Genomic DNA, 26,625 nt, shown 5'->3' on the forward strand with positions numbered 1-26,625 from the left:
GAAATAGCTGGGCACATCAGAGGAGATACATCCAAAGCTATGGTCCTCTGCCGTCACTCCCAACGACATTACACTGAAGTTTCAGCCTCTTCCACTCTGCTGACAGAATTCATTTCATTGAAACAAAGAAAGATTTAACAGGAAAATGGTGAACACAATCATTTTCCCTTCTACTTCCCATTCTCACACATCTGTCCATGGCTACCTCTACTGCCACAATGAGACCAAACATAGATTGGAAAAGCAGCCTCATATTCTCTCCAGGTAGCCTCCAACCTGATGGCATAAACACCGACTTCCCATTCTGTCTTTTTCCATTCTCTATTCTAGCTCCCATTTGACTTCTCTTCTCCTCATCTCCCCATCACTTTTCCCTGGTGCCCCTCCTCCTTCCCTTTTTCCCATGGTCCACTCTCCTCTATCAGATTCCTCCTTCCTCAATCCTTTACCTCTTTCACCTGTCACCTGCCAGCTTCTCATTTCATCCCCCCCTCCCTCACCCACCTTCCCCCTCACCTGGTCTCATCTATCACCTCCCAGTGTCTCACTTCATCCCCCTCCCCCACCCACCCACCTTCCCCCTCACCTGGTCTCACCTATCACCTCCCAGTGTCTCACTTCATCCCCCCTCTTCCCACCCACCCACCCACCTTCCCCCTCACCTGGTCTCACCTATCACCTCCCAGTGTCTCACTTCATCCCCCCTCTTCCCACCCACCCACCCACCTTCCCCCTCACCTGGTCTCACCTATCACCTCCCAATGTCTCACTTCATCCCCCCTCCCCCACCCACCTCACCTGGTTTCACCTATCACCTGCCAGCTTGTACTTTTTCCCCTCCTGCCACTTTCTTATTCTGGCACCTGCCCCTTTCTTTGCAGTCCTCAAGGAGGGTCTTGGCCCAAAACATTGACTGTTAATCCCCCTCCATCGCTGCCAGCCGACCTGCTGAGTTCCAGCCGCATTTTGTGCGAGTTGCTCTGGATTTCCAGCATCTGCAGAATCTCGTGTTTATGAATGCAGTCTTTGTTCACCGGGGTTGGGAAATCACGAACTAGAGGCATCGGTTTAAGGTGAGAGGGAAAAGATTCAGCAGAAACCTGAGTGGTCAGATTCCCCACAGAGGGCTGTGTCTACATAGAATGACTGCCAGAGGAAGTGGTCGAGGCAGGTACTTTAACAACATTTAACCAAGAAAATTTAATGTTATTGGCCAAGGCCAAGAAAACTCACCAACGCCTCTACTTCCTCAGGAGGCTGGAGAAATTTGGCTTGCCTCCATTAACCCTGGGCAACTTTGCTGAAAATAACACCCATAACTAATCAAGAACCTTTCAAAGTCCACTTTAAACGTACCCAATGATCTGGCCGCCAAAGCAGTTTGTGGCAACGAATTCCACAGATTCACCACCCTCTGGCTAAAGAAATTCCTCCTTATCTCTGTTCTAAATGGACACCCCTCTATTGAGGCTGTACCCTCTGGTCCTAGACAGCCCACTACAGAAAATGTCCTCTGCACATCTACTCTATCTAGACTTTTCAGTACTTGATAGGTTTCAATTCTTTTAACCATATAACCATATAACAATTACAGCACGGAAACAGGCCATCTCGGCCCTTCTAGTCCGTGCCGAACTCTTACTCTCACCTAGTCCCAGCGACCCGCACTCAGCCCATAACCCTCCATTCCTTTCCTGTCCATATAGCTGTCCAATTTAACTTTAAATGACAACATCGAACCTGCCTCAACCACTTCTGCTGGAAGCTCATTCCACACAGCTATCACTCTCTGAGTAAAGTTCCCCCTCATGTTACCCCTAAACTGTTGCCCTTTAACTCTCAACTCATGTCCTCTTGTTTGAATCTCCCCCACTCTCAATGGAAAAAGCCTATCCATGTCCACCCTATCTATCCCCCTCATAATTTTAAATACCTCTATCAAGTCCCCCCTCAACCTTCTACGTTCCAAAGAATAAAGACCCAACTTGTTCAACCTTTCTCTGTAACTTAGGTGATGAAACGCAGGTAACATTCTAGTAAATCTTCTCTGTACTCTGTAAGTGAGTACAGTGCTCTCCCTACGTTAACCCTTTCATTCCCAGAATCATTCCCATGAACCTCCCCTGGACCCCCTCCAATACCAGCAAGGGCCCAAAACTGCTCACAATATTCCTGATGCAGTCTGACCAATGCTTTATAAAGACTTTGCAATTGCACAGGTTACATTTGACAGCTTTATCTATCACGTGTACATCAAAACATACAGTGAAATGCGTCATTTGAGCGAACAACCAACGTACCCAAGGATGTACCGGGAGCAGCCTGCAAGTGTGTCCATATATTCCAGCGCCAACATAGCATGCCCACAGTGTTCAGCAGAACAATAATGAACACAACAAGCAAGAAAACAACAGCAGAACAAGCCCCATTCCTCCCTCCCATCCATACACAAGCACATACACAGTCCTCTAAGCCTGGGACAGGCCTGCAGCGGGCTCACAGTGATTCGCAGACCAAGCTTCCAGCCATCGGAGCAGTTAAAAGGGACCTTACACAACCTCAGCATTTGGAAAAAACCTTACACTTTGTGACCCTTTTACCACAGTGCCTAAAAAAGTATTCACCCTGCCCCCTTACAAGTTTCCATGTTTGATTGTTTTACGACACAATCACAGTGGATTTAATTTGGCTTTTTTGACACTGATCAACAGAAAAAGACTTTTATGTCAAAGTGAAAACAGATCTCCACAAGGTGATCTAAATTAATTACAAAGGTAAAACACAAAATAATTGATTGCGTAAGTATTCACCCCCTTTAATATGACACACCAAATCATCACTGGTGCAGCCCATTGGTTTTAGAAGTCACATAATTAGTTAAATGGAGACCTGTGTGCAGTCAAGGTGTTACAATTGATTGTAGTGAAAATACACCTGTATCTGGAAGGTCCAACTGCTGGTGAGTCAGTATCCCAGTAAAAACTACACCATGAAGACAAAAGAACACTCCAAGAAACTCTGTGAAAATGTTATTGAAAAGCACAAGTCAGGAGATGGATACAAGAAAATTCCCAAGTCACTGAATATCCCCTGGAGTCCAGTTAAGTCAGTCATTTCGAGAAATGGAAAGAATGTGGCACCGCTGTAAATCTGCCTAGAGCAGGCTGTCCTCAAAAACTGAGTGACGTGCAAGAAGGGGACTAGTGAGGGAGGCCACCGAGAGACCTATGACAACTCTGGAGGAGTTACAAGCTTCAGTGGCTGAGATGGGAGAGACTGTGCATTCGACAACTGTTGCCCAGGAGCTTCACCAGTCGCAGCTTTATGGGAGAGTGGCAAAGAGAAAACCACTGACATGAAATCTCAGCTAGAATTTGCCAGAAGGCATGTGGGAGACTCTGAAGTCAGCTGGAAGATTCTATGGTCTGATGAAACCAAAATTGAGCTTTTTGGCCATCAGACTAAACGCTATGTTTGGTGTAAGCCTAACACCACACATCATCAAAAACACACCATCCCTACCGTAAAGCATGGTGGTGGCTGCATCATGCTGTGGGGATGCTTCACTGCAGCAGGCCCTGGAAGGCTTGTGAAGGTAGAGGGTGAAATGAAAGCAGCAAAATACAGTGAAATCCTGGAAGAAAACCTGGTGAACTTCAACTTGAGGGAAAGATTTGTTTTCCAGCAAGACAATGACCCCAAGCATAAAGCCAAAGCTACACAGGAATGGCTTAAAAACAACAAAGTTAATGTCCTGGAGTGGCCAAGTCAGAGTCCAGATCTCAATCCAATTGAGAATTTCTGGCTGGACTTTGAAAGGGCTGTTCACTCACAATCTCCATGCAATCTGACAGAGCTCGAACAGTTTTGTAAAGAAGAAAGGGGAAAAATTTCAGTGTCCAGATGTGCAAAGCTGATAGAGACCTATCCACACAGACTCAAGACTGTAATTGCTGCCAAAGGTGCATCTATTAAATACTGAAAACAGATCTCTACAAAGTGATCTCAATTAATTACAAATATAAAACACAAAATAATTGATTGCATAATTACTCAATCCCTTCAAGAGATCTGTTTTCACTTTGACATGAAAGACTCTTTTTCTGTTGATCAGTATCAAAAAACCAAATTAAATCCACTGTGATTCAATATTGTAAAACAATAAAACATGAAAACTTCCAAGGGGGGTGAATACTTTTTACAGGCACTGTGCTACAGGAGTGGAATCTGATGTGCTTTTCTGCTGCTGTAGCCCAGCCACTTCAAGGTCTACCCATGTGCGTTCAGAGATGCTCTTCTGCACGTCACTGCTGTAATGTGAGGTTATTTGAGTTACTGTCCTCCTCCTGTCAGCTTCAACCAGACTGGCCATTCTCCTTTGTCCACTCATTAACAAGGCTCACTGGATTTTTGTTTGTTTTTCACCCCATTCTCTGTAAACTCTAATATTGTTGTGCGTGAAAATCTCAGGAGATCAGCAGTTTCTGAGACACTCAAACCACCCCATCCGGCACCAACAATCGTTCCACGGTCAAAGTCACCTAGATCACATTTCCTCCCCATTCTGATGTTTGGTCTGAACAACAATTGAACCTCTTGACCATGTCTGCATGCTTTTATGCATTGAGTTTCTGCCACACGATTGGCCAATTACATATTTAACAAGCAGTGTACCTAATAAAGTGGTCCCTGAGCATGTTAGGGAGTCAGCATTTAGAAGGGACCTTAGAAGGCCTCAGGAGCAGGGGAGGCAGATGTTGCCAACATCCGTGTGCTGGTACATCCAGGCACGGTTTACGGTTCATGCTGCCTCCGGGCAGCGTGCAGCACTGGGCCGATGGTCTACAGACCACAGCCCTCCCTAGATCCGATTTGACATTATCCTCCTGTTGAGTTTCTTGAAGAAAGACTTCAGCTTGCAGATCTTGCACGACTTCCGCTTCTTCTGCCCGGCTCTGCTGACCGCGCCCTCGCCCCGCGGCTCCCCCTCATCCTCGCCAGCCCAGGGCATCCAGGCGCCGCCATGGAGCTCAGGGTTGGCCCGGGGGTCGTCGGCTGGGTAGCGCACGGGGATCGAGGTCCTGTGGTAGCGGGCCAGCCGGGCCAGCAACCTGCGGACCACGGCTGGGTGGCGGGCAGACACTTCCTCCCTCTCGTAGGGGTCGGCCGTGATGTTGAAGAGCCAGACAGCCCGCCGGTGACCCAGCCTCTGCCGCTCCAGGTTCCACCATGTGCCAGGCAGGCTGGGGTGAGTCTGAGGGGGTATCCAGTCCCCGTAGCCGGGGTCTCCCGTCAGGAGCTTCCAGTCTCCTTGCCGGATGGCAGCCTGGACTGCAGTATTCCAGAGGCCCTGCCCCTCCTCCCAGGAGCCGGACCTGGCTGGGGTGTGCAAGGGGTCGATGTTATGCAATATCTCCCTCCGGGGAGATTTCTTACCCCGGCTAATGGTGGGCCAGAGGTTGTGTCCGTCCAGGGGAGGGCTCACCCCACTCAGATTACCGCCCGCCAATGAGACTAGGGTGGGGTACCAGTCGGTGATGTGGGCCAGCGACCTGCTCACCCTCCCTTTCTTCTCAATCAGGGGGCTGTGGACAAAGCCCACCCCTCGGATGCCCCCCTCCCAGTACGTCCCCTTACGGCCCCGCAGCGGCCAGTTGCTGCCCCCCGAGAAGGGCTGGGCCCCGTTGTCCGTTGAGTAGATGAGTATGCTGTTGTCATAGTAACCATACCGCTTGAGGGCCAGGGTGATGTTCCCGACAGCCTCGTCCAAGCAGGTGACCATGGCGGCGTACTTGCGGCGCGCCACGTTGCCGTAGGAACGGTACTGGTAGATGTACTCCTTGGGTGACTGCAGGGGCGTGTGGACGGCCTGAAAGGCCACGTAGATGAAGAGGGGCTCGACGGGGCTCCGCGACGCCAGGATCTTGGCCACCTTCTGCGCGTAGAGGGAGGTGGAGTACTTCCCACTGTACTCCCAGGCCACGTTCTCGCCGTCGTGCAGGTCGAAGCCGCACACCCCGGGGCCATCGCAGTTGTCGTACGTGTAGTAGTCCGTGCTGCCTGTCAGAGTGCCAAAGAACGTGTCGAAGCCCCTCCTGGTGGGCAGGCATTCCTTCTTATAGAAGCCCAGGTGCCACTTGCCAACCATGTGGGTGGAATAGCCGGCCTCCTGCAACTTCTGGGGCAGCGTTACCTGGTCTAGGGGCAGGCAGTTCGGCTGCCTAGGCCGAATGATGGAGTGCTGGAGCCCCGTGTGTATCTGGTACCTGAAAGAGACAGACAAAACATTACTCACAAGGGTTGCATACAACAAACCACACAAAGACTTTGTGGCGGAAGAGGCCTTGAAAGGGGCGTCTAACGCAGCACCTTACAGCCCCAGCGATTGTGCTTCAATTCCCCCCACTGCCCGAAAGGAGTTTGCACGCTCTCCCTGCAACTGCACGGGTTTCCTCCAAGCGCTCTGGGTTCCTCCCACAGTCCAAAGTCGTACGCATTAGGTGCCGGTAGATTGTGGACATGTTACGTTGGCGACTGACACTTGCGGGTTGCCCCCAGTGGCTTTGCTTGGTAGCATGGTGGTCAGCAAAACACCTTACACCAAGAATGGGTTCAGTACCTGCCATTGCCCGTAAGGTGTCCGCACGTTTTACCGATGACCACACGGGTTTCTTCCAGATGCCCTGGTGCCCTCTCACATTCCGAAAACGTGCGGGTTAGGGTTAACCAGCTGCTATGTTCGCACCAGAATCATGGCAACATGGTAAATCCCTGGATTGCGCTGGTCATTGATGCAAAGGATGCATTTCACCGCATGTTTCAATGTACATGTGACAAATAAAGCCCAGCTCTCTCTAAATCTCTTTCACGTACCATGTAGAACACAAAGCAAACCACCCAGACATTGCGGTGCAGAAGGTTGCTGAACGGGCTGCACAGTAGCACTCCAGTTAGAGCAACGCTTTACAGTGCCAGTGATCGGGGGTTCAATACCCACCAGGGTCTCTAGTTAGAGGGAAATGTAATTCAGTGTTGCTCGGTCCCTTGTTATTTTCCATTTATTATCAGCTGCCCCAGGTAACAAACATTTTACTTACAGATTCAGATCAATCTATCACGTGTATGTTGAAACATACAGTGAACTGCCTCCTTCACATTAACACGTGGTGGTTAACATGACGCTTGACAGCACCGGAAATCAGGGTTCAACTCCCACACCGTCTGTAAGGAGTTTGTCCGTTCCTCCCTGTGACCACGTGGGTTTCCTGCAGGTGCTCTGGTTTCCTCCCACATTCTAAAGACATGGGTTAATTGGTCATTGTAAATTGTCCTGTGATTAGACTAGGAGTAAATCGGTGGATTACCAGGAGGCACGGCTCGAAGGCCGGAAGCCTGTCGTGCTGCGTATCGCATTATCCTTCGCTGCACCCCATCACAAGCTCATCAGCTCTGACCGTGACACTAGAGGAAGGGTGCTGAGCTTCTGGAGAGGGTGCAGACGAGGTCTGATGCACCTCATCACAAGCTCATCAGCAGAGGAAAGTGTTTAAGAAATGTGTGGGGCAAGTTTTTTGGAAACACACACAACTTGGTGGGTGCCTGGAAATGCACTGCCAGGGGAGGTGGTGGGGGCAAACATGAATGAAATATTTAACAGGCTGTTTGATAGGGTCCTACAGCACAGAAAAGGACCATTGGCCCATCTAGTCCATGCCGTACCATCCTAGTCCCATTGACCCGCGTCTGGCCCAAAGCCCCCCATATCCCTCTCATCCACCTGCGCCTACTGCTTGTGCTGGCAGCTTGTTCCTCACTCTCACCATCCTCTGAGTGAAGAAGTTCCCTCTCAGTTTCCCCAAATATTTCACCTTTCACCCTTAACCTCCATCTTGTCTCACCCAAATTTAGTGGAAAAACAAACACTAGAAATAATGAGAAGCCTCCTTCTTCAAAGAAAGGGGCTTTCCTTCCTCCATCATCAATGTCGAGAGCAGTTTTGGCCCCTTATCTAAGAAAAGGTGAGCTGGCATTGGAGAGGGTTCAGAGGAGGTTCATGAGTATGATTCCAGGAGTGAAAGGGTTAATATATGAGGCGTATTTGATGGCTCTGGGCTCCTATTCACTTAAGTTTAGAAGAATGGTACGGGTGGGAGGGTTTCATTGAAAGTCTGGAGAGCGGAATCTGTGAAATTCATTGCCACAGATAGCTGTGGAGGCCAATGCATTTAAAGTGCAGATTGATAGTGTCAAAGGTTATAGGAAGGAGGCAGGGGAATGGAAAATGGGGTTGAGGAGGATATTTTAAGGTGATTGGAAGAATGAAGCATTAGGTTTTTTTTTAACAGAGTCACAAACAAGAGAAAATCTGCAGATGCTGGAAATCCAAGCAACACACATAAAATGCTGGAGGAACTCAACAGGCCAGGCAGCATCAATGGAAAAGAGTACAGTCAATATTTTGGGCCGAGACCCTTCGGCAGGACTGGAGGAAAGATGAGGAGTAGATTTAAAAGATGGCGGGTGTGTGGAACACCCTGCCAGGGGTGGTGATAGAGACAGATACATTAGGGATATTAAAGAGACTCTGAGGTAGGCACACAGATGATAGAAAAATGGAGGCCATGTGGGAGGGAAGGGCTCGATTGATCTTGGAGTAGGTTAAAAGATCAGCACAATGTCGTGGGCCAAAGGGCCTGTATTGTGCTGTACTGTTCTGTGTTTAATATTACTAGGGATTTTATCATCGAAGGGGTTAGATCTCTCCATGGTCTGCTTTGGGTAAAATGATTTAAGCCAAAGGCAAGAACCTGAATCAACTGCTTGGTACTTCATTCTTTGGGGATTGTTTAAGACCATAAGATAGCTTCCATAGCTCCAAGTAACTGGTCCTGCAGCAAGAAGACACACTTAACCTGTGATGTTATCCTGTTGCAGGATATGCACAGGGGCAGCTTGCAGTCTGACTGCAAGTTTATTGTCATCTGACAGTATGTCTATACACACAAACAAAACATTGTTCCTCTGGACCACAGTGCACCCACAAGACATATCACACACAGCACATAAAACAAAGTATCACCACAAGTAAGTTAATAAAATATCATTCACAATTCACGTACAGCACAGCACAGGTAAACAGTAAACAGCTCGCTCTGTTGTAGACTTCGGAGGTGGCACGGTATTCATTAGTCCCACCGCCTGGGGGAAGAAGCTGTTACCCAGTCTGGCAGTCCGAGTCTTGATGCTCCTGTCTTGATGGCAGTGGGTCAAAGAGATTGCGGGATGGGTGGTAAGAATCCTCAATGATGCTTTGGGCCTTCGTCTGCCACGCTGCTGGTAAATGTCACAAATGGGGGAGGTAGACCCCGGTGATCCCCTTGGCAGTTTTGACTACCCTCTGTAGGGTCATTTGATCCAATGACAAGGGACTCTGTAGGGACATGTGATCCAATGACAAGGGACTGTGTAGGGTCATGTGATCCAATGACAGGGACTCTGTAGGGTCATGTGATCCAATGACAAGGGACTGTGTAGGGTCATGTGATCCAATGACAGGGACTGTGTAGGGTCATGTGATCCAATGACAAGGGACTCTGTGCATGAGTAATTAGAATACGCCAATTGCCCCTCAAACCTGCCCTACCACCAGTCAGGAATGTGGCTGACCTTCCATCACCTGCATCCTCAGAAGGGAGCGGAGGCCAATTCTCTGGATTCTCTCAAGAAAGCGTTAGATAGAGCTCTTAAAGATAGCGGAGTCACGGGATATGGAGAGAAGGCAGGAACGGGGTACTGATTGTGGATGATCAGCCATGATCACAGTGAATGGTGGTGCTGGCTCGAAGGGCTGAATGGCCTACTCCTGCACCTATTGTCTACTATGCTCACATCTCACGAGAGGAGACTCTAAAACTAGAGGGCCTGGCTTTAAGGTGAGAGGGGAAAGATTTCAGAAGGACTTGCGGGGCAATCTGTATACACAAGGTAGTGCACAGATGCTATGAGCTGCCAGACTAGGTGATTGAGCTGGGTACACCTGCAATGCTTAAAGAACATTGGACAGGTATATGGATATACAGCACAGAAACAGGCCCTTCGGCCCAACTTATTTATGCTGACCAAGGTGTCCAGAGGAAAGGTTTATTAGGTCTAACACTAGTTTAGAGTGTGGAATGAGCTACCAGCGGAAGTAGTGGACATTATAACACTTAAGAGAAGTTTGGATAGGGATGGAAATGGGAAGGCGGGATGTGGGACGATGGGATTAGGCCGAATAACAGTTTGGCATGGACTAGACGGGCCGAAGGGACTGTTTCTGTGCTGTAGCGCTCTAACAGTCTATAGAAGCGCTTGGACAGGTACATGAAGGGACAGTGAGTTGGTGGGATAGGGGTCCAAAGCAGGAAATTAGGACCAACCGAGTGGCCAAGTCAGCCAGCACGGACTGGTCGGACTGACTGTTGTGATTCGTGTCGTGTTGTCTGAGTGACAATGAAGGAATGGGATACATTTTCAGGCTGGGGTGTAATGTAACCTGTAGGATAATTTCCAGGTGGTAACCCTCCCTGTGTCATCTGACCCCGTCCTCCTCATTGAGTGAGGTGACGTATCGGAGGAACCTACGCGAGTAATTCAGAGCGTTTTGCCGGCAGTTCACACTGCAGAGGCTGAAGGTGGAATGAGCGAGCTTTTAGGGCAGCAGATAGAAAGCTAATTAGATGGACAGTTTGTCAAATATTCATGTCTGAAACGCTTCCTTGGTAACTATTACCATGGAAACAATTTCCAGTTGCAGAAGGGTGGTAGCTACAATGATTGAAACATGCAATGCTCAGAGGTACTCGGTGTCCAGGTACAACAACCTTTGAAGGCTAGCTCACAGATTCTGGAAGCAGTTGGGTAAAGACAAATAGAATATAGAAAATAGAACCCTACAGCACACAACCTTATACCCTACAAGATCAATCCAACTCTTCCCTCCTACATAACCCTCCATTTTTCTATCATCCATGTGTCTATCTAAGAGTCTCTTAAATGTCCCTAATGTATCTGCCTCTATCACCATCTCTGGCAGTGTGTTCCACTCACCCACCACTCTCTGTGTAAAAAACCTACCTCTGACATCCCCCCATATACTGTCCTCCAGTCATCTTAAATAGATGTCCCACCCTGGGGAAAGGGCACTGGCTGTCCACTCTATCTGTGGCTCTTAGACCACAAGACCATAACAGGATGAGGCCATTCAGAACCATCAAGTCTGCTCTGCCACTCCATCATGGCTGATTTATTATCCCTCTCAACCCATTCTCCAGCCTTCTCCCAGTAACCTTTGATGCCCTGACTAACCAGAAACCTATCAACTTCCGCTATAAATGTACCCAATGAATTGGCCTCCACAACTGTCTGTGGCAATGAATTCCACAGATTCACCACTGTCTGACTAAAGGAATTCCTCATCTATGTTCTAAAGGGAAACCTTTCTATTCTGAGGCTGTGCCCTCTGGTCTTAGACTCCCCCACCATATGAAATATGCTGTCCATATCCACTCTATCTAGGCCTTTCAATATTGGGTAGATTTCAAAGTAATACCCCCACCCATTCCTCTAAACCGCAGGAGTACGGGCCCAGAGCCATTAAATGCTCCTGATACATTAACCTTTTCATTCCTGGGATCATTCTTGTGAAACCTCTCTGGCTCTCTCCAATGTCAACATATCTTGGACATGTACAATCTCACTGGCTCTCCACTCGGCTTTGGATCACCTGGACAACAGTAATACCTATATCAGGCTGTTGGTTATTGATTACAGCTCAGCGATCAATGCAATCATACCCTCAGTGCTAATCAACAAGATCCAAAACCTGGGCCTCTGTACCTCCCTCTGCAACTGGAACCTCAACGGGAACCAAGTCTGTGCAGAACAGAAATAACATCAACTCCTCGCTGACAATCAAACCTGGCGCACCTCAAGGATGCGTGCTTGGCCCACTGCTCGACTTCCTCTACACCGATGACTGTGTGGCTAGCCACAACTCAAGCACCATCTGTAAATTTGCTGATGATACAACTATTATTGGCAGAATTTCATATGGTGACAAGATGGCGTACAGGAGTGAGGTACATCAGCTGGTTGAGTGGTGTCACAACAACAACCTTCATTGGGCAGTACTTCAAGAAGGTGATATTCATCACTAAGGCTTCTCACCACCCAAGACATGCCCTCTTCTCATTACTGCCATTGGAGAGGAGGTACAGAAGCCTGAAGACACACCCAATATTTTCGGAACAGCTTCTTCCCCTCTGCCATCAGGTTTCACAGATAAGCTCTCATCGCCGACTCTTTAGCACCACTACCAAAGTGCATCCCCCACCCATCTGGCTTCACATAATACCACCTACCTTGTACTCCTTCCCCTCCTTCATCTTCTTATTCTGCAATCATCCTCCTTCCAATCCAGTCCTGATGAAGAGTCTCAGCCTGAAACATCAACTATCTATTCATTTCCTTAGATGCTGCCTGACCTGCTGAGTTCACCCAGCACTTTGTGAGTGCTGTTCTGGATTTCCAGCATCTGCAGAATCTCATGTGTGTACCAGAGTCTATTCAGTCTGATACATAATTAGAGACAAATTTTACACAAATATGAACAAAGATTCCCTACAAAAATATGAAAGAAGTATGATTTCAAATTGGTGTCTAAAAATATAAAATATTGGTTCCACTTGCGTTCAAAGCATGGGGGTGGCACGGCAGCATAGCCATTAGTGTAATGCTATTACACACCAGCAACCCAGGTTCAATTCCTGCCACTGTCTGTGAAGAGTTTGGACATTCGCCCTGTGATTGTGTGGGTTTCCCCCAGCAGCAAGTTTAGCAGGATAATTCATCACATGGGTGTGACATAGGAACTTGATTCCCTAGAACGTGGAAAATTGAGAGGATATTTGATAGAGGTATACAAATGTAGCCCCCCTGGCCACCCTCAGGGTCGCTCGGCTCGCTGTCGTCTAGGGAAACAGCCCCAGCCCCGGCAAACTGGGTAATTAGTTTGTGTGGATGCTGTGTGAGGTACCCCACCCCGCCCAAATAACAGACAATACACCAGATACGATTAAATGATAATACAGTTTATAGATATGACTGGAACTATATATTTAAAAGAAAATAAAATATAAAAGGAAAATAAAAGGCGCCACACTTATCAAAGTTCAATCTCTTCGTGCACAAAAACTGTTGGAGCTCAAGGGCCTTCTTCTTCACCCTCGGACCACCTCGACCGGCCGCCTGGGACCAACAACGGTGGTCGACCAGACGCTCCACACGAGTCCGTCTCCGTCTCCTCGCCGAACGTCCCGCTCGGGGTCTGACCCCATTAGCGGACTCACAGCACCTCGTCCATCCTCTGTCTCGCTCTCCCGCCTTCTCCCCCAAAACCCCGTGCATACAGTATCTTCAAATACACCAAAACCATAACAACTATCCCAATTGGTTAATAATATATTTCTTATCACCCTCTAAACCACAATAAGCTGCTAGCGCAAACTTTCTCAGCGCTTAACACAACAAAGCCGCATTCCCCAGATTAACATAACAAAGACGCCATTTTAATTAGCCTCCGCAGTAACATAAAAATCGAAACCCCCTTACACTCTCCCCCCACCAAGTCATGTCCTCATGACTTCTAAATAACTCGCCACCCAGTCCTACAGACACACAACACACACATACACAGATACACACAGTGACAGTGCTCCCCAAACAGTGGACCTTACTCCAGTCCCACGGGCGTTAAATAGGCCAACCTATCTGGGAGCTTCTTAACCCTCCGAGACCTCCGTAGCCCCTCACCTAAACCCAAAAGGCTCAGACACTACTAGGGATACCTCGGGCCTGCTTGCCAACTCCTCTCTCACTCAGGCCACCACTACAGCTCGGAGCCCCCTGTCCCGTGTCCGGGGCCAGGCCTCTCCTCCTTCCTGATCCTGCCGTAACTCAGACTGCCCACAGCTAGCCCTCCCCACTACACCTGACTCAGTGGGAGAAGGGCCAAAGGTCCCTTCCTCAATCCCGGGGAAGTTAGCGAAAGGCAGCATGTTCCACATGTGCAGCACATCATCCTTCGAATCCGTATCCTTCCTCATTCCCTCGATCGGTAGCTGCTGTTTGAGTTTCTCCAAACTGAAACATTTAGCCGGGGCTACCCTTTCAGCTTCCTGCAGTTGAGACGTCAGCTTCTTCTGGGACTCCTTCAACTCTCGCCAAAGCCTCAGCAGTTCTGACTCAGGGTTCCTGGCCATCTCAATCTGGGACGCAGTTACCCCACCAGCTTCTTCCCCACTGACCTGAAAAGCAGCAGTTAAAGAATGTTCAGCCTCCGGTTGTTTCTTCCTGATGACGTCTTCCAGGTCAACTTTCAGTTTTTCCACTTCATTTAAACTCGTGATAGTCACCTTCAGGTTCCTTTCAAGCGTCTGCCTCCCTTTTCCGAGATCTGTCCTCCATTTCTTCACCTCCTCGGGAGTGTAGTCAAACTCCCCTCCCTGGGCTCTCGGTTTTCTGTTGACCTTAGTCACAACACTTCCTTGATCTTCCCCAACTTGCAAGTCTTCCAATCTGTTCTGAATCAACGTCTTGAGTTTCTGCTGATCCCTTTGAAGGTGGGTCATTGTTTCTTCTCGCTGGATTAATTCATCAGTACATGACCGCAGTGCGGTGCAAATCCCTCTCTTCCCTGTGTCTCATTCAGATTGACAACCTGGGTTTCCATCCCCCGGTCCACCACCGTCTGTCCCAACACCAGGAAGTTCAACTGGTATGTCGGGTCATTTTCCTCACATTGCACCAAACTCCTCCGGCCAAAAACTCCTCCATATTTGACACTTCGCTTCGGTCGCCCGGGCTCAGCCACTCGCCTCGCCTCATAGTCCCCCCAGGCAAATCCAAGCTCTAGGCGGTCATCCACATACGCCAAAACTCCACACACCTTCACTTCCCCCATGGTCTTGCTCATGCCCCGCGGGAAGGATGCAGGGGCTCTGGATATGCCCTTGGGCATCTTTTCAGATCGGAAGGATCCTAGAGAACTAGTAATGGCCATCTTCGGCTCAACAGCCGCACTCCTCAGGATCTGGCAACGTCCACCCCTCAGATGCAGCACATTAAACCACGTCGCATCATCCCCACACACGCTGCCTTCATCTTCCACGCCGCCAGGGTCCAGTTGCCGCGACCTCTCTCTCACTGAGGTGTCTTCAGCGGTCAACTCCCCTCCCTCGTGGTGGTTCGGAGCGTCTACTAAGAGGGTCTCACTCTCAGCTACTTTCCCTCGGAGGGTTAAGACAGTTGGCAAGAAATAAGCAGTAAGACAATACAGAATAGTTTTGCTCACTGTGGTTTCAGAATCAGGTTTATTATCACAGGCATGTGACATGGAATTTGTTAACTTAGCAGCAGCAGTTCAATGCGATACATTACATAGAAGGAAAAATACAAAATAATAATAAATAAGTCAATTACAGAATATGTATATTGAATAGATTAAAAATCGTGCAAAAAACAGAAATAATATCTATTAAAAAGTGAGGTAGTGTCCAAGGGTTAAACGTCCAGTTAGGAATTGGATGGCAGAGGGGAAGAAGTTGTTCCTGAATCACTGAGTGTGTGCCTTCAGGCTTCTGCACCTCCTACTTGATGGTAACAGTGAGAAAAGGGCATGTCCTGGGTGCTGGAGGTCCTTAATAATGGATGCTGCCTTTCTGAGACACCGCTCCCTAAAGATGTCCTGGGTGCTTTGTAGGCTAGTGCCCAAGATGAAGCTGATTAAATTTGCAACCTCCTGCAGCTTCTTTCAGTCCTGTGCAGTAGCCCCTCCATACCAGACAGTGATGCAGCCTGTCAGAATGCTCTCCACAGTACAACTATAGAAGTTTTTGAGTGTATTTGTTGACATGCCAAATCTCTTCTAATAAAGTATAGCCACTGTCTTGCCTTCTTTATAACTACATCGATATGTTGGGACCAGGTTAGATCCTCAGAGATCTTGACACCCAGGAACTTGAAACTGTTCACTCTCTCCACTTCTGATCCCTCTGTGAGGATTGGTATGTGTTCCTTCGTCTTACTCTTCTGGGTCCAGGTCCTTGCTGAGGCAGGAGTTCAGTCTGGTCATGACCAACCTCTCAAAGCATTTCATCACTGTCGATGTGAGTACTACCAGGCGATAGTCATCAAGGGAGCCCACATTATTATTCTTAGGCACTGGTATAATTGTTGCCTTTTTGAAGCAAGTAGGAACTTCCACCCATAGCAGTGAGAGATTGAAGATGTCCTTGAATATTCCCGCCAGTTGGCTGGCACAGGTTTTCAGAGCCTTACCAGGTTCTCCATCAGGACCTTCCACCTTGCGAGGGTTCACTCTCTTTAAAGACAGCCTAACATCGGCCTCTGAGACAGAGATCACAGGGTCATCAGGTGCAGCAGGGATCTTCACAGCTGTAGTTGTGTTCTCCCTTTCAAAGTGAATTCATCTGGTAGTGAAGCATCACTGCCATTCATGCTATTGGGTTTCACTTTGTAGGAAGTAATATATTGCAAACCCTGCCAGAGTTGTCGTACATCCGATGTTTGTCTCTTCGCCCTTGAAATAGTGCTCTGTAAATCATACCTGGTTTTCTGGTACAGACCTGGGTCACCAGACTTGAATGCCACAGGTCTAGCCTTCAGCAGACAACGTACCTCCTGGTTCATCCACGGCTTTTGGTTTGGGAATTCGGCATCTTCAAGCATTCGGGGCTTGAGGATGCCAGAAACAGCTCAGAGTGAAAATGAAACGATTTCACTAGCTCAACAACTTAGGAACTACAAAGAATTTGAAGGTATCAACAATCATATTGTTAAAATAAATACTTGGAGGATGCAGTCATTGAAAGCATTGTATGAAGACAGTCCATTACCTGCACTGGATGTCTGCGCTGATTTTGTTCATTTACAGTCAATCAAAAGAACACAGCAGCACACACTGTGTGCATTCCCCTGCTGATAACTATTAGGAACTAATACAGTTTTATCGTACTGTAGTACTATTGCTAGTGTTCTAATTTGTTCCGTATTTCATTTAAATACACAACATTACTCTTTTTATATCTTTTTAACTATTTCCATGAAACTTCAGCTAACTGGGGCAGCAGCTTAATTGGGCCAAAATGTACTGGTGTGTCCCAATTAACTGGAATCCAATATACAGCTCATAGCAATTTTTTTGATGTATTGCACCGCACTTATATATAATATAACCATATAACAATTACAGCATGGAAACAGGCCATCTCGGCCCTTCTAGTCTGTGCCAAACTCTTTACTCTCACCTAGTCCCACCGACCCACACTCACCCCATAACCCTCTATTCCTTTCCTGTCCATATAGTTGTCCAATTTAACTTTAAACAACAACATCGAACCTGCCTCAACCACTTCTGCTGGAAGCTCGTTCCACACAGCTACCACTCTCTGAGTAAAGAAGTTCACCCTCATGTTATTCATAAACTTTTTCCCTTTAACTCTCAACTCATGTCCTCTTGTTTGAATCTCCCCCACTCTCAATGGAAAAAGCCTATCCACATCAACTCTATCTATCCCCTTCATAATTTTAAATACCTCTATCAAGTCCCCCCTCAACCTTCTACATTCCACTTCTGCCTTAAAACAACAAATTTCATAACATATGTCAGAGATCATAATGGAGATTCTGATTCTGGGGTGTTTACCAAATTAACGGTACGTCACTGTAGCGAAGCAGTTAGCGTAACGCTTTACAGCGCCAGCAACTACGGTTCAGTTCCCACTACTGTCTGTAGGAGTTCACACATTCTCCAAGTGGGTTTCCTCTGGGTGCTCGGGTTTCCTCCCACAGTCCAGATGCAAGGGTCAATAAGTTAACTGGTCACACGGGTGTAACTGGGCAGTCAGGCTCATTGGGCTGAAAGGGCTCGTTACCATGCTACATCTCCAAGTCAATCTGGCCCAGGAAGCAATCCCATCATCCTTTGCTGCAACCCCTCACAAGCACACCTGTCCTGGTCATCCCAATATAGAGGTTGTTGGGGCTTTGGAGAGGGTGCAGAAGAGGTTCACCAGGATGCTGCTTGGATTAGAGGGTATGAGCAGCAAGGAGCGGTTGGACAAATATAAGCTTTTTAAAAAAAATACATTTCTAACCATAATTTATGGTAATTTTTTAAATTACATTGTACTACTGCCACAAAAGGACAAATTTCATGACATGTGCCAGTGATTGAGGTGCCATGGTAGTGTAAGGGTTAGAGTGACGTGTAAACAGCTCAGAGTTCAGGGTTCAATTCCTGCGTCCTCTGTAAGCACCTTCCTTCCTAGACTGTGTGGGTTTCCTCCGTGTGCTCCAGTTTCCTCCCACAGTCCAAAGACATACCGGTTAGCAGGTTAATTGGTCATTGTAAGTTGTCCTGTGATTAAGCTAGGGTTAAATCAGTGGGATGCTCAAAGGGCCGCTTTATCTCTAAATAAATATTTAAAAGTCTGGGGTGTTTACCCTATTAATGGACATTTTTGTTGACAGTCCATTTTGAGATGCTGTGAATTCACCAGATGGGAAGTTACTGCCAACTATTCATTCTCCAAACCCAGTGGATCGACAGACAGGAGTTTGCACACAGGAATCATGACCAGGGAATTCAGTCCCAACGACTCACAGGCCTCTCAGAGCAGGAAAGACCAATTCTCTCAAACACTCTCCCTTAAAAGGGCAGTGAAGAAAAATCACTGGTGATTTTAGCTGGTGATACACAAGGTCTTGAAAAGCAGATCCAAATTTATAATTTACTACATTATATCTTCAGTTGGGTGGCAGGGTGGAGATACGTCTCTACCCAAGGAGGTGTAAGGTGCTCCCTCCCTCCACTAGCTTGCAGGTCACCGTTGCTTAGCCCTTTGATAGGGTCATGTGAAGCCACGGGAGCAGCTGGTGCAGATTGCAAGTCCAGGTTATGGGACCACCGACACCAGGCAGACAATCTCTGAAGAGTATTGATCAAGTCAGGGGTCACCTGTCTTGTAGAGACACTGCCCAAAAGGCAATGACAAACCACTTCTGTGGAAAGATTTGCCAAGAACACCTATGGTCATGGAAAGACCATGATCACCCACATCATATGACGTGGCACATAACGAATGAATTTAGTTCATGTGACAATAATAAACCAATTTATTTAACAATTTAAACAAATTCTCTGCTTGTACATGGACCATATCCCTCCAGCTTGAAGGCACACGGCCAGTGTTTCAGGAATAGCTTTTTCCCTGCTGCCAACAGATTTCTGAAAGGACAATAAACCCATGAACACTCCCTCACTATTTTCTTTCAACCCCCCCCCCCCCCCCGTCGTTTCTGCACTACAGGCTGACCACCACGAATCTGGAGTGATTGAGACCTGTGCAGTGTTGGATTAGTGACTTTGCTGAATCACAGATGGTTAGATTAGGATTAAATAAACACCTCTAACTCACTTGATGATCATCTCACCCTTGGATAATAATAAAAAAGAATGACAAATGAAGGGCAATTCTTTTACAAATTCCTGTACTGGTCTGTCAGAGTCACCTGCACTCAGTAGCTGCTTCATAAACAGGGAGCGATATTTACCCTTCAAAGAGCGTAATATGCCATTGTCCCGGGGTTGAATTAATGATGTACAGTTAGGCAGCAGGTAGATACTGTAAACATTATTCTTTACCAAGAGTTCTGCTTTTGGATGCACAGAGCAGTTATCCAAAATCAGCACGATCTTACCATTTTTGTCCAGCCAATCACAGTGAGCCCTCGCTTCTAGAACAAAGTAATGTTCAAACTTTTCCAGTGTAACGTCAGTTGTAATCCATTCTTTTTTGTTAGACAGTAAATTGCTGGAAACTGATTCATACCTTAGAAAGCTCTGGGACGTAAACTTTTGCCGATGACTAACAGCTTACACCTGTAGCTCCTGCAGCATTAGAGCAGAGTGACATGATCTTTTGATGTTTTATAACCAGTTGGTGATTCTGCATCCTCTGTAGTCAGTGTTCGTCTTGAAAAACAATGCCAATATAAACGGTTTTGGCCCCATTGTAGACCTGTTCGGGACTTACATTTTCCTCAGAAACTAACTTAGCAAACTGAACAACAAACACAGCAGCTGTTTCCTTGTCTGCCGACCGCTTTTCACCACACACTGCACGAAATGTTATGCCATGTCACTGTTGGAAACACTGAAGCCACCTTTCACTGTAATCACTCATAATCCAATCCTAATTCTTCATGAAATAATTTCACTTATCTCTCCTGACAGTTCTGCACCTTCGCTGACAGAGTTTAGACCACTTTATGAGAACTTTATCTAGTTGTGAATATCTTCATCTTTCATTGTTTTCCTAATGCACATCTGCTTTTGTTTTGCTACATAGAACTGGAGAGACATTTTTTTTTTTGTTTCGTTGTATCATAAACTGCGGCAGATATGTTTTTCACAGACACACCACTGTTGAGCTTTTTCAGAACTTTCACCCTATCTTGTTTGTATGGCGTTTGCACTTTACACAACGAGAAACACTTCCTTTATACAATGAAGACATGACTGAGGCTCAATAAGCACAGGTTATAAAAATAAGTGCAGAATACCATGGAGGAATAACTTCCTTTGTTTAAAGACCGTGCCAACAGCTGATTCTGATAATGCTGCCAACAAAATTGTGCTAGCAGGTTAGCACGTCGTGGAACCAGTTACCAATGCTGGATTCAAGGTGGTCGTACTGTACTTAATTAATTTAAATTCATAATTTACTGTATAATTTTCAAGATGGCACCCGAGACCAATGGCAACATCCTGCAGACAGTTTACGAAACTACTTCCTCTTCTTTTAAATATGCTTCTACTACTAAACTGTGCGCGATTAGACCCCATAATTTACATTTTGGAGATGTGTTTTTGGACTGACCGATTAATTTGCCACTTTTGCTGTCTCTGGGGGAACTGGGCCAGGTTGAGAGCGGAGTGTGTGGCCTAAAGACAGTGTGTGAACCAATCATCAGCTCCATTACTCAACTAAAGCACAAACAAGACTGAAATCGACAAGGACGAGAGCAGAAAGCCAGCGGGCATTGAGTGCCCTCTGCCTGCGTTTGACTGGTCTCCCTTTCCCACTCGCTGAATGCTACTGGAGGAACATGCAGCATTCTGGGGTCACACACTACAAGGTTTGATCAGCGCAGCTCGCGGCCGTGGTCTAGGTTTTGCAGGGCTCTGCGGTTTGCATTATGTGCTTCTGGATACGCTATTTTGCGCGATTTGATCAGGGTGCTTTGGCATGGACTAGCTCTGTGGTCTGTAGTCAACAGACGACACAGTAATAGACTGAACTGAACTAAACTGAACGTGCCTAGACGTGTCAAGGACTCTGCAGTTTGATGTTAACATTCTGGGTGTTATTCGCTCATTTTTTTGCCGTTTGTACAATTTAGTTATTTTTTTCATGCATTGAGTGTTTGATGTTTTCTTTGAAGGGCCTCCTGATATTCCGGAGGCCACACCTGGAGCACCAGATACAGTAGATGACACTCACAGGTGAAAGTGTCGCCTCACCTGGAAGGACTGGTTGGGAGGAGGTGGAGGGACTAATTTTCCGTAACTTCCGTAACAGGATCCAATCACCAACCTTTCCTCATCCCCACTTCCTGCTTTCCACAGGGAACGCTCCCTACACTACTCCCTTGTCCATTCATCCCTCCCACTGATCTCCCTTCTCGCACTTATCCTTGCAAGTAGAACAAGTGTGACACCTCCTCCCTCACTTCCGTTCAGAGCCCCAAACTGTCCTTCCAGGTGAGGCGACACTTCACCTGAGAGTCTGTTCAGGTCATCTATTGTATCCAGTGCTCCTGGTGTGGCCTCCTGTATATTGGTGAGTCCCGACACAGATTGGGAGACCACTTCGCTGAGCACCTACACTCCATCCACCAGAAAAAGCAGGATCTCCCAGTGGCCACCCAGTCCTTTCCATTCCCATATGTCAATCCACGGCCTCCTCTACTGTCGGGATGAGACCATACACAGGCTGAAGGAGCAACATCTTATTTTCCATCTGGGTAGCCTCCAACCTGATGGCATGAACATTGATTTCTCAAACTTCTGCTAATGCCCTCCCCCTCTCGTTCACTGTTTCCCCTCAACTCTTTACTTGCCCATCACCTCCCTCTGGTGCTCCTCCCCTTTCCCTTTCTTCCATGGCCTTTAGTCCTCTCCTATCAAATTCTCCCTTCTCCAGCCTTTCTCTCTTTCACCAATCAACTTCCCAGCTCTTTACTTCACCCGTCCCTCACTCCCAGTTTCACCTACCACCTTGTCTTTCTTCCTTCCCTCCCCCCAAATTCTTACTCTGACTTCTCATGAAAGTTTTCAGCCTGAAACGCCAACTGTACTCTTTTCCATAGATGCTGCCTGGCCTGCTGAGTTCCTCCAGCACTGTGTGTGTGTGTGTGTGTGTGTGTGTGTGTGTGTGTGTGTGTGTGTTTGTTTGTGTTTGTGTTTTGAGGTTTAGGATCAGAGTTTTCCTTCTCCTGGATGAACTGTCAACTACGGCTGACGAACCCCATCTATGCAAAGCAACTGGTTTTAAGGTGCCAGTGCCAGTAGCCTGCCTTTGCCCTTTCTTCTGTCAGTAGAAATGGTTCTGTCCGGCTAAGTAACTAAGCCACACATAAAGGGCAGGAGCTGGACTTGGCTGGCAGAGTAGCACACCGTTGGGGGCATTTAATAGATAGTGGGAGCTTGTCCCCACTGCCACCCCCGGCTACGACAATCCATAAGGAACTATCAATTTCATATTGTAATTTATAGTTTTTTCTATTATTAAGTGTTGCCCTGTACTGCTGCTACAAAACAACACATTTCACACACATGCCAGTGACATTAAACCCGATTCTGATTTGGAATCATTCCCTGCATATTTATGGGCCCTGTTTTGGTGTTCTTGTTGTGTTCTGTGTTTTTCTGCTGAGCACTGTGGGAATACTATGTTGGTTAGGAATGTGTAGCAACACTCCTGTGCTGCCCCCGCTCCCCCAGCAGATCTCAGATGTGTTGCCTGTTGACACAAATGGCATTTTTCAATGTACTCGAGATAAACAAATCCGAACCGGAACCGAACCCGTCTGGAAGCCTCTTAAGCATCATCATACCCACTTCCCCATCCCCTCTGGAAGCCCACTGCAGCCACTTTTTGTGGGAGTTTTGCCCCACTCCTCTTCCACAAACTTACCTCCCTCTTACACTAACAGGCCTTTTGGCCCACAGAGTTGTACCAAACAATTAAATTAGTAATCAAACGGCCAGCTAAACTACTCCCTCTCCCTCTGTCCATATCCTTCTATTTCCCTCACGTTCATCTGCCTATCTAAACAAATGTCAGAAGTTTGAGGTTGTGAAGCTTGGCAATTAGCTTGCAGACATTTCTTCACTAGTCGAGGTGACAATCCTCAGCAAGCAGTTGTTGAAAGGCCTGTAAGCTAATTGCCAAGTTCAGCGAGCACAACATCAAACCCTTCAAAATCCACCACCATCCCAAATCTGTTAGAGGTCTCTAATGTATCTGCCTCTACCTCCACCCCAGGCAGCTCATTCCAGACACCCAGCAGTCTCTATGTACAAAAACTCACATCGCCTTTGAAATTACCTCCTCTCACCTTAAATACATGTCCTCTGGTATTAGACATTTCAACCTCTGTCTACTCTATCTATGACTCTCATAATCTTATAAACCTCCATCAGATCTTCCATCAGCCTCTGCCGCTCCAGAGAAAACAGCCCACGTTTGTCCAACTTCTCATGATAGCCCATGCCCTCTAATCCAGGCAGCACCCCGGTGAACCTGTCCTGTACTCTTCCCAAAGCTTCTGCAAAGCGGGTGACCATAATGGCACACTAAAGACCATTAAGAGCAAGGATGCAATGCTGAGGCTTTATAATGCATTGGCCAGGCTGCACTTGGGGTATTGTGGGCAGTTTGGGGCCACTTATCTAAGAAAAGATGTGCTGGCGTTGGGAGAGGGTCAAAAGGAGGTTTGTGAGAATGATTCCGTGAATGAATGGGTTAACGTGCGAGGAGTGTTTGGTGGCTCTGGGCCGGCACTCTTGGAATTTAGAAGAATGAGGGCGAGTCTCATTGAAACTGTGAATATTGAAAAGCCGAGACAAAGTGGATGTGGAGAGATGTTTCCTACAGTGAGGGAGTCTAGGACCAGAGGGCACAGCCTCAGAATAGAGGGACGTCCATTTAGAACAGAAATGAGAAGGAATTTCTTTAGCCAGAGGGTGGTAAATCTGTAGGGGGTCAGGTCATTGGACATATTTAAAGCGGAGGTTGATAGGTTCTTGATTAGTCAGGGCGTAAAAGATTACAAAGAGGAGGCAGGAGAATGCAGCTGAGGGATAATGAATCAGCCATGGTGGAATAGCGGAACAGACTCGATGGGCCAAATGGCCTACTCCTGCTCCTAAATCTGATGGTCTTATAGACAACATCTGCCACCCTACCCTCATTCACTCGCTAATAGAGTTTGGATAACTATTTATTTCCAAGTGTCTCTCACCTTCCCGTTATCAGCTGACTCCTGGAAGGGGTACAGATGGGTTGGATGTAATAGTTCTCCAGTTTAACGCCTTTCGCCGCCAGCCTGTCCATCGTAGGGGTGTGGATCTCCGGGTTGTGGTACCCTATGTCGTGAAAGCCTTGGTCATCCGCCAGGATGAAGATGATATGGGGCTTGCCGGCGGAGCCGTTCACCCCCGTCGCCTTCTTTCCGCTCGGGTCTGGTTTCATCCACTCCCAAGACAAATATCCAAACGACAACAGACTTAACAAGGAGAAACTAGTCAAGGTATAAACAGCCATATCTGCTGCAAACTATCCCCAAAAAAATTCAATTTTTTCCCCAAAAAGCTTCTTTTAAGGAACTTTACAAAATTGTTCCAAAACTTTTTCAACGTCTGCAAACTTTTTCCCCTCAAATACTGTTTTTCAAAATTTCCTCAACAGATCTTTGAAAGGTTGCTACAAGTTTTCCCAAATCTTTTTTTTTCCTTGTTGCTGCTTGTCTAAAATGTTCTCGGCAGCAAAGAATTTAGGAAGGTTTAATTCAACGCAGCCATAATTCCGCCAGCTCTACCCTCCCAACGATGAAAACTACACAGTCCTCGACACAAACAGCCCGGCTTGTACCAGTTCTGCTCTCGGGACGCCCCTCTCGGCTCTGATTGGTAGGGGTGTGCCCCAATGCCCTATTACTGAATGGATAACAAGAGCTGCCAGTCATTCTCCGCCCATTCATTCGCTCACATGATCGGTGTGCAGGGAATTTTAAGTTCAGCTGTGCAAATAGCAGTCTCCACATCTACGAGCTATGTTGAATGGGTTTCGGTGTACCAGCACACCGAGATGTCCGTGGAGGAATGCTGCCGGCTGCCACATTCCAGGCTGCAGGAGGACGTGCTAAGGACGCAGTTATCACCTCCCAACCACCAGGCTCTTGAATCAGAGGAGATAACTTTATTCGCCGTAACACTGAACTGTTTCAACAAACCATGGACTCGCTTTCAAGCGCTCTTTATCTCATGTTCTCAATATTTATTGTATATTTACTTCTGCCCTCAAGGAAATGAATCTCAGGGTTGTATATGGTGACATATGTGTACTTGGATAATAAATTTACTTTAAACTTTGCTGTATTTTGCACATTGGTTGTTAGGTCGTCCCATTGGGTGCAGTCTGAAATTCATTCTGAACAAACAGTTGATGTTTCTGGCCGAGACCCTTCATCGGGACCAGAGTCTCAGCCCAAAATGCTCATTACCTTTTCATTTCCATAGATGCTGCCTGATCTGCTGAGTTCCTCCAGCCTCTTGTGGGGAGTTGCTTTGGTCTTCCAGCATCTGCAGTATCTTTTGTGTTGTATTTCTGGTGTTTACTGTGAATGCCCACAAGGAAATGAATCTCAAGGTTGTATGTGGTGACATGTATGTATTTAGATAATAAGTTTACTTTGAACTTGAACACTCTGAAAGCTGTTTCAGGAACAGATTCTTCCCCTCTGCCATCAGATTTCCGAATGGAACAATTAACACTACCTCACTTTTATATGTATATACGTATTGTAATTTATGGTTTTGATGACTATGTATTGCAACATGCTGCTGCTGCAAAACAACAAATTTCACAACATGTGCCAGTGATATTAAACCTGATGCTGACTCTGATGTAAAAGGGTTCGATCGGAAAGGACCACGGTAAATGTTTCTTCTGCTACTGGAGAGGGAGGGCCCTTCGATTAGTGTGATAGTGTGCCTCCCCATAGGGGCCCCATGGCTGCCAACGGTCCAATTGGTTTTAAAGAGTGTAGCACCGTGCTGAGGAACAGATGAGGAATTTTTTTTAAGCCAGTGGAACTCATTGCCACAGACGGCGTGTGGAGGCCTGGTCTCTCGGAAGTCCCATCACCTCATGCAAACGATGAACCTCCGGCGCTGCAAACTTGCCGATTTAGCATCCTGGAAGCATCCGACCATAC

General features: G+C 47.1%; 1 protein-coding gene across 1 annotated transcript; it reads right to left on the reverse strand.

The window, feature by feature from the left end:
• Nucleotides 1–836: 836 nt before the first annotated feature.
• On the reverse strand, nt 837–25,270 carry LOC140200589 (arylsulfatase I-like). Its single transcript, XM_072264125.1, has 2 exons — nt 24,652–25,270; nt 837–6,266 (listed from the first exon to the last, which is right to left on the reverse strand). The coding sequence occupies exons 1-2, from the start codon at nt 24,951–24,953 to the stop codon at nt 4,862–4,864; spliced, it is 1,707 nt and encodes a 568-aa protein (XP_072120226.1). The 5' UTR covers nt 24,954–25,270; the 3' UTR covers nt 837–4,861.
• Between the last annotated feature and the right edge of the window lie 1,355 nt (nt 25,271–26,625).

The sequence above is a fragment of the Mobula birostris genome, chromosome 7 (genome assembly GCF_030028105.1).
Source record: "Mobula birostris isolate sMobBir1 chromosome 7, sMobBir1.hap1, whole genome shotgun sequence".
In the NCBI taxonomy this organism is placed as follows: domain Eukaryota; kingdom Metazoa; phylum Chordata; class Chondrichthyes; order Myliobatiformes; family Myliobatidae; genus Mobula; species Mobula birostris.

What these genes read in the sequence shown, in the direction of transcription:
- LOC140200589 (XM_072264125.1), bottom strand. Translation starts at nt 24,953, where the DNA reads ATGGCTGTTTATACCTTGACTAGTTTCTCCTTGTTAAGTCTGTTGTCG. An exon ending in AGTCAGCTGATAACGGGAAG is followed by an intron (nt 6,267 to 24,651) that starts GTGAGAGACACT and finishes TGTCTCTTTCAG; the next exon opens with GTACCAGATACACACGGGGC.